The 9,215-nt window shown below is 33.3% G+C and overlaps 1 protein-coding gene across 1 annotated transcript; it reads left to right on the top strand.

The window, feature by feature from the left end:
- Positions 1–2,795: 2,795 nt before the first annotated feature.
- LOC117109855 (neutral ceramidase-like) lies at positions 2,796–8,958 on the top strand. Its single transcript, XM_033252300.1, has 9 exons — positions 2,796–3,021; positions 4,839–4,979; positions 5,477–5,653; positions 5,998–6,125; positions 6,490–6,567; positions 7,152–7,272; positions 7,793–7,915; positions 8,242–8,328; positions 8,833–8,958. The coding sequence occupies exons 1-9, from the start codon at positions 2,872–2,874 to the stop codon at positions 8,956–8,958; spliced, it is 1,131 nt and encodes a 376-aa protein (XP_033108191.1). The 5' UTR covers positions 2,796–2,871.
- Positions 8,959–9,215: the final 257 nt, after the last annotated feature.

Below are 9,215 nucleotides of genomic sequence, written 5' to 3'. Positions count from 1 at the left end.
ACTATTGTTTGATATAGGACGCCAATGAAATACTCATACAGTTAATCCCTTCTACACTATCAAGTTGTGTGAACACTGTCATACTTTGCAGGGAAGTTTTGAATGATTGCTATTATAATGTTGAACATAGGTTGTAAACGAAATGTCAATTGAAAACAAATTATTTACATTGTACCGTGATATCATTACGTTAATGAAATTTACAATTAGGCCTATGCGATTTCAATTGTTTCGATTTTGACTTATAATTGTATATATTTCTCTGTTTGCTTTAATGATTGTTACTTTTTTTTACTTTGTATAATTTGTATTTAAGTCAAAACGGTCTTGTGAAAAACACATTTTATGTGAAAGAAAAGTTTCTTAGCTTGTAAATAAAGTTATTATTATTATTATTATTATTGTTATCATTATTATTATTATCATTATTATTATTATTCATTATTATTATTATTATTATTATTATTATTATTATTATTATTATTATAAGTACTTGGAACTGGCTAATTGATATTAATAAAACTATTGTAAAGTAAAGGGCAAAAGGGTCTCAAGCTCGTCAATTTACTCTGAAATACGTCGGAGTATGAGACCGGGAACGTTTTTACCGGCATATTCCGTGTTGCCCATCTCCCTCAAAGTTTGCAACAAAAATAGGCCTAGGTTTTAAATTAACTTTAAAATATGAGTAGGTGAATTTTTACTAAGAAAAGGCGAGGGATTTATTCAAAAGAAAATAAAGGCAGAGAATGAGAAAGTGTGTTTTTCAAATAGGTCTTTGTACGAAAAGAGGAACAACAAACAATGATCAAATGAGCACAGTGGAGACGAAGAGATGTTCACTGGGGGGGGGCACTGGGGGGGGGGGGTGTCGGGAAAAATCGGTGACAATATCTGTCAGCAGCAGCAGTGTTCTTTGGAGGGTTGCTGTTTATTTACTACGTATACTCACTTTTCCCGTAATTTCGTTTAATTCAATTATTGTTGTACCAGAGAGTGTTGTGACTAAAGGGTGATTCCGTATTTCCACATCCTTCCTCCACTAGTCTATACGGAATTCAAAACCTTTGGAATTTACCTTTGGCATGTACATAGGTTGTTTTTTTTTTTTTTAAGCACCTATTGCTCATTCTCTCCTGGAGTGGCCGTGGGCTCACTGGCACGCGAATCCGAGCTCCCTTTCTTCGTAATCTATTGTTAGTTTGTTTGATGTTGAAACACTTGGCTTTAGGTGGTTGGTTGGATAGTCATCGAACTTTTAATATTGGCACAGACAACAATACAGTTTATACGCCGTTCCCTATTCTGTACAGAAACGTACTCTTCTTCAACATGAACAAAATACGACTACAAACATCTATTATTAGGCCTCCTCATTTTACTATACCAAAGGTTTAATCCGAGACCTATAATTATGTAAATGGAATTTACAACATTTACGGTACATCATGTAATCTTGTTTCATTTTAATACGGGTATAGTACTGAGTATGATTGTAGTTTGAAAGATGGTTGCCGAGGTAATTAGCCGTGCTTGTTCTCGCGGTTCCCAAACCATAGGTCCCACTGCGAGACATTTTTAGACCATGTTGGATGACAAATTGGCCGTTTAACGCAGCGGTGGATTTGAAGGACAAAATCAAATTAGGGTTACAGTTTTAATCCGTATCTTGTCCCTCTTGTTACACTTAGCATGCTGACGAAGAACCAACTGTGTCTCGAATAAGATCACTGACCATGGCATATTCTGCTCTATAACAGTATCTGTGTCTATAATTATAGATTTAATGCAAGGCCCATGAAACAATTAGGCCTATTCAGGCACGCGTTAGCCAATGAAGTTATTGTCTATAGGCCTATTTCCTTGCCTTGGTATAACCTAGGCTTCTGCCTGCTTTTGTAGTTTGTATTGCAGTTGGTTCGAATTCATACCAATATATTTTTCTAAGTTATGCAGTCTTGAATATTTTAAATCTCTACGATGACAATATTAGAAATTCACTATATCCTCGATAAGACTCTAATCGAGCCGATTCTTTCTATTATTATGGGCATAAGATGTAATGAACTCAGGAGAATGTGGTGCAAGGCACTGTGGTAGAAAGAGGACACATCCGGTGCCTCTGACTTGACTGTCAACTTATATTTCCATGTAAAGTAGAATGCTAAACTGCGGCCACCCCCTTCCTGTTCCCAATTCTTGTGCCCAACACTATACTATTCGAGGTCATATATCCGCCTTGAATATTTTGAAAAAAAAGAAGAGAAAAATGAAAAGTAATTTTGCTGATTTGTAGGCCTATACCATAATGGAGAACCGACGGATAAACCCAATAGAGTTCGGTTTAATGGATAATGGATGGGGAGGTGGATTTAGTGAACGATTTCGAAGTTGACAATATATACGAAGAGGAGATAGGTATGGATGGTAAATACAAGATCCAGATTAGAAAAAAATATGAATAAACATCAACAAAACATATAGTGCCGTATTGCAACAGGCATGAAACTAAAATAAAATGGATTAATAAAGTTTGCCGCTGCTAGGCGGCGCTGTTGCACAATTATATAATACAGAGCCTTGGACGCCTCTCACAGTCGCCCCAATGATCTCTAATTCCCTCAGTCTCCAGTCTTGAATATTATATATTTCTACTCAGCATTCCCTCTTTCGAAATTCTGGATACGCCAATGGAGAGGTGATGACTCCGTAAATAACGAGTTTCCCCTCCTGTGTAGCGAGTGCTCCCCTTCTCGGCGATAGTCAGCTGTGATATCAAAACAATCACACGTGACAGTACATAAACTGGACAACTGCACAACCACACAACTACAACCAATCTGATACTATAGTTGGCGCGGCATATACAGGATGAGTTTTATTTCTTTAGGTAGCTGGTCTTTCATATTTATAATTTTAAGATTTCTCTGGTTATTTCGCGGTGGCTTTGCACAGGATGATCAATATAAAATAGGTGCAGGGATTGCAGATGTTACAGGCCCTGCATCTGACGTAAACATGGTAAGCAAACGAGATAAAATTAGAACGACCAGGGCCTGGGCTCATCCATCCTGAGTTACTTTAACTGGCCTAGTAACTAGCACAGCAGTAGGATACTTTCCCTTGACGCATAGGCCTAGTATTAGGCCTAGCCTATTTATGAACGGCCTTCGGGAATTGAACAATTTCTATACAGAATATCTTGTTAGTAAGCACTAATAATGCATAATAATTTCTATTGAGATGTGAAAACAGCACCCAATTACTGGGAGATAGAGAATTTGATGAACTTTGGTTCAAACTTGTGCTCTCCCTTGAAAAACATCTTTTTGAAGAACTTAGAGTACTGTAGTTGTGCTGAAAACAAAAAAGAAGATATTGTTGTGAATTATTTTAAAATCCTGATTCATTAATTTCCTAGTTGGACTGTGTTTGAATTTAAAATATAGTTGCTGAAAAAAGAAAGACAAGTTTCAATTCAACTTTATATTTTTGAGGATTTCAAAAGAAATACATGTTTCTGTTTTTTTTTCTGTTTCAAAAATGTTTAAAACAATTATAAACATATTTTAGTTTAAGAAAGGAGAAACTACATTTAGTAAGAAAAAAACCTTTGTAAAACTACCATTCACTACTTGAATACATAGTACTAAGTTCATCAACTCTTTACTTGACCTTTGTATCTATTAGCTGTGTCTGTACAATGTAGATAAGCTTTGAGTTATGCGGTACTTTAATGTAGATACAGTGCTCATTAAATCTATCATCATGTTTGCTGTTGCTAAGTTTTCAGCAATTATCAAATTTGAAACCTGTAATGAAGGATAATTATTTGTAATAATGTTATTTATTATTTATTGAGTTTGTTTATTAATAAACACAGTGTAAACACCTGACTATTATTCATTCATTTGTTTCATCTTTTATTTCGCAGTTCAATATTCTCCATAGCTCAAAAATTAGTTAATAACAGAGGCCTATAAAGTAACAATATATAACTACAGTAAATCTTTACATTAATAAGTTCATCCATCAACAATGGAGAGTGAATGATGGAAGAGTAGTTCATAATACATATTCAATATGTGACACTGACAGTCTCTGGCAAAACCTACCATTTGTCGCAATTTCTAGTTTCCCTGAAGCACCCTATATTAAGATTATTTTAAATATACAAATCTTAATAATAAAGTATTAATTTCGGAATATTTGGAAGCTGTTTTCTCTAAACCTACATGGCTGATATTTAATGAATGAATATAAATATTCATAAATTCGCTAATAGTTACTTAACTAATTTCCATCAAATGTAAAGAATTCATGCAGATTCTAAAAACACCAAAATGTCAATTTTAAATTTTTGCTACAAATGGCTGGTTTTGCCGGTCACTTATAGTATCATTCTGTTACCTACAGCAGAGATTTCAGGTATATCCCATTCATAGCGAAAATAATTTCAGTTGGGTTTAGGTGAATTAGGTATAATTCACTCTCATAATAAAAACATTTTTAATGAAACTCCACCTTAGATTATTAGTTTAAAGCATTGATGAATAATGTAAATATAATTTAGATAATTAGATTCCTATTTAACTTAATGTATTAATGTTATTTAGCATTTGAATGGAAGATATTTCATATTTTCACACTTTTGCTTTCTGTGTAGTAAAGCTCAAAACTGTCTATTGTTCTTGGCCGATGCATTAGTCAAATATTATTTTCTTTATCTCAGCCTTTTCTCTTCCTCCCCCTATTTATCAGTTCTGGTGCTGCAACTGTTACCAATAGATTGATTGACTGATGGATGCACTAATTGAATGATTAATTTGCTGTTTCAGATGGGTTATGCCAACCCAGTTCAGATTACAGGGGGCATTCATCTCCGGCTTTTTAGTAGAGCGTTCATCTTCTGTCAGGACAAGTGTAATGTGTTTGTCACAGTCGACCTCGGTATGGGATCTCAGTTAATAAATGAGAAGGTAATGCATGTAATGTAATGTAGCTAGATTTATATATCGCTTTATACCAAAATGGGCTTAAAGCACTCAATGTGTGGACTGGCTTTTACTGTAACTGTCTTCTCTCCTAAGGGTCTTTTCTTGTCTGAGCTACCCAGTAAACCGGTACCATCTACTCTCATCTGTCCACAGCAGGGGCTGAATGGACCAGTTCACAGGGGTAATCCCCTACTCGTCTCGAAAGATGTACTGGGTTCTTTAAAGTGCATATGAGCCAAATTATGTACACTGGGCCTATGGTATAGTTCTTATCCGAGAAGTCTTGTTCCACCACCAGAACCATGGGCGAGCGTGCCATTCGAGCCAGCACCGATATTATAGCTGTACGTTGCAGCACCCGTGTCTTCATCGATTGGCCATCCAACACGCCTAAAATGTATAAAATATTTTCACATTAAAAAATTAACATATATTATAGATTTTAAATTATTATAATTGTTTTATTCAACTCTATTTAGGTTTTCAAAAAACTATCTGAAAATGGTCTGGGGCAGTATAATGTCAGTAATACAGTGATCAGTGGAACTCACACACACTCTGGACCGGGAGGCTATCAGCAGTATCTGTTGTTCACCTTGACCTCTCTAGGGAATGTAGATGCTAATATTGACATCATCGTTGATGGCATTGTTGAGGTCGGTGTCTATTATCTTGCTTTAATTTATAGATTTATATAGTTTGTAAATTTCCTTCTATTTTCCCCTTCTTCATACTTTTCTTGTCTTTCTTTTTTCTTCACTTCCTCATCCTCCTTTCTACTTCTCATTCTCATTCTTCTCCTTAATGCTGCTGTTCTTTTATATTTATGTTATAGTTTTGCTATTCAATAATGTATCCAGGGGTGCATGGGAGACACATGTTCCCCCAATGTCTCATCTTCTTGCCCTCCCATTAGCCATTTCTAGACTCCTAGATACACCACTGTTTTATTGAGGAAATGTAACATAAACTAATCAATTGTATCAATTGAAATCCTCAGAGTATTGAGCAAGCCCATGAGAATCTTGCTGATGGTGCCTTGATGCTAAACGAGGGGGAGCTACTTGAAAGTAACATCAACCGCAGTCCAGCAGCCTACCAGAATAACCCAGAAGAAGAAAGGCAAAAGTAAGTTGAATGTATAGGAGAAGCTAAAAACACTCAAGAATAATGTATTACTGTGATTGCTATTATTATTGTTGTTATTGCTTTTTTGTTATAATTGTGAACTATTTTTATTTTTGTTGTTGTTGTTATTGTAATTTTATTGTTATTGTTGTTGTTACTGTTGTTATTGTTGCTATTGCTGTTATTGTTTCCTATTGTTATTCTTATTGTTATTTTTTTGTTGTTAATATTATTATTAATATTTCATTGTTATTTTTTTTATTGTTATTATTTTATTGTTGTTGTTATTATTGTTATTATTATTATTATTATTATTATTATTATTATTATTATTTTATTATTGCTATTATTGATCTTTTCACAGGTATCAATATGATGTTGATAAAGAGATGTTCCTGTTAAAACTCATTGGCAAAAACAATTCTGATGTTGGAAGTATTAAGTAAGATCAATTGATTTTATTTTAACGCAGTTTCATATACTGTGTGGTGCAACTGATAACCTGATATTCTTTACTACAATTGAAATGTTTAAAAATTTGAATCATACAAAATAGGTAAAAATTTTATTTAAAAAGTGGAATACAATTGTGATTAATAATGCTTAAAAACATTAAGATTGCTAATGCAAATTAAGACATGAGTTAATGCAGAAAAATCATTAATTAAATAAAACTTTAATGTGAAAGAATTTTCACATACACAGACACAAAAATCATTTGAATACAATACTCAAAATGACTGGATGCCTAAAATATACAAGATAAAAACCAACATTGTAATTGGAATTATATTAAACTGTACAATAAGCTAAACCAAAAGAATAGTTATTATAAGTGAATGTGTGTGAATAAACTAAAATACGTTCATTAGAACATTGAAAGTTAACAACTTGATCTTTTTCAATCAACAAATTCAGTGGTTTAATTGATTTTTTTTTAAAGTGGATTAGATTTTATCGCAAACAATATATTATTATTATTAAATGTATTACTTCATGTATATATTTACTTCCATTTTCTTTAAGTTGGTTTGCTGTGCACCCTGTGAGTATGAACAGCTCAAATCGTCTGATCAGCGGTGACAACAAAGGATATGCAGCCTATCTGATGGAAAAGGAGTTCAACTTTGATAATTTTCCTGGCCAGGTAACTGCTCATTCAAACAAATTAATAAACCCCACAAGCAGGGGTAGATCCTAAAAGGGAGTGAAAGTCACGAACTTTGAATGTGTGGATTCATTTTTAATGCCTTTAGTAAAGTTATTTGTTACCAGTAAATGTTAGCTGTTGATAGAAGATGTTGTGAACCATCATTATAAAGGTTTTGATCCCAGAGAAAGGCAATAATGAGTTAATTATTTTCCTTTATTTTAGAGGACAACTAAATATCAGCTTACCTTAGGATAAGCTGGAAGGTTCACCCTTTAAAAATTAACCAAATATCTATATGAACCAATCAACACTTATATAATATTAATGTGAATTAATATGCATGTGTATTGTAAATAACTATTTACAATACACATGCATATTAATACACATTAATATGCATGTGTATTGTAAATAACTATTTACAATACACATGCATATTAATACACATTAATATGCATGTGTATTGTAAATAACTATTTAGATTATTTTTTTAATATTTCACTACTTTTGTTAGGGTGAATTTGTGGCAGGTTTTTCCAGCAGTAACCTTGGTGATGTTTCACCAAACATCAAAGGTGCATCTTGTGTGGACACAGGGAAACCATGTGACCTGTTAACTAGCACCTGTAATGGCAAGGTAGTGTATTCACAGCTTCAATGGTCAGTGGTCAAGCATTTTTATAGCACCTTCCTCAATGAAAGTGCCTTTTATTGGCTCAAGTCACTTTTAAAACACAAAAAAAAAATACTAATAAACATCGGATGAACATACATGAAGGGGAGGAAGGTTCAATTTTATAATTGATGAAAACATATATTCATTTGTGACCTGCCATTAAGCTAAGAAGGATTAGAGAAAAATGTAAATGTTTTGATGCTAAGTAATTGAGACTGAAGCATGGATATATCATTTCCTGCATTTCTCATATTTTTGTTTTCATGAAGTTTACATTCATTTTGTAGGTTCAGTTATGTAAAGCAGCTGGACCAGGCAATGATATGTTTGAGAATACTGAGATTATTGGTAAACGTCAGTTCAACAAAGCTTTGGTAAGTTTCAAATCTCCAACATAAAATTCATGGGGAGAAAGTTGCACCATTGTGTTTAGCATTTGCAATAAACCAACATTAAGATAGGAGAAAAATCTACCATTGGGTCAAAAGTCAAAATTGACCAATTATAACAATTTACTATAATAAACAAATATTAAACCTAAAATCTGGGGTTTTATCACTTTATATACTTACAGAAAAGTTGAATGACAAACTGTCATTCAACTTTTCTATATACTAATAGAAAAGTTGAATGACAGTTTGTCTGTTGTCGAAAATTGTTCCCTTACTGCCACTAAACTATATCAGGAAGCGAAGAGTTGATGGAAGATTGATTACCATGGTAACCTTGTAATTGTTAGCTTTATAAGTTGTTTTAATCATTTGTCACATTAAACATACTATTGTTTGTTGGTTGCAAGAATTTGACCAACAACTTAATGGTAGGGAATTACCAAACTCACAACTTCTGTGTATTCTTTTTTTGAATTTCTATTTTAGGAATTATATGACACTGCAAAAGTGAATGTTAGTGGACCAGTAGATTTTATCCATCAGTTTGTTGACATGGCAAACTACATGGTGCCACTGAGTAACAATCGTACAGTGAGTTGTTCATTTTACTGATTTTTTTTAATGCTTAAATCATGTCTTGCAGCATCACTGCAACGGGTTGTATGAGGAAATGCTTAAATTCAATTAATGAACTCTAATTAACAGTGTGTGGTTAATTGGTTCAGTGATTCCATTTGTGTTGGCATTACCTCACTATTTAATTGAGAAGCCATTGTCTACGGGTAGTAAGCATTAACTAATTTTGTTTCATGTTGAGAGGACAATAGATTGTAAATCTTGGTAAAATAATGCTGGTAGTAATGTAAAAT

Source organism: Anneissia japonica, unplaced genomic scaffold, assembly GCF_011630105.1.
Source record: "Anneissia japonica isolate Jap-2015-1 unplaced genomic scaffold, ASM1163010v1 scaffold585_len4108843_cov191, whole genome shotgun sequence".
In the NCBI taxonomy this organism is placed as follows: Eukaryota; Metazoa; Echinodermata; class Crinoidea; order Comatulida; family Comatulidae; genus Anneissia; species Anneissia japonica.
Note: the sequence above shows the minus strand (reverse complement) of the source record. Positions and strands in the feature narration are given on the sequence as shown.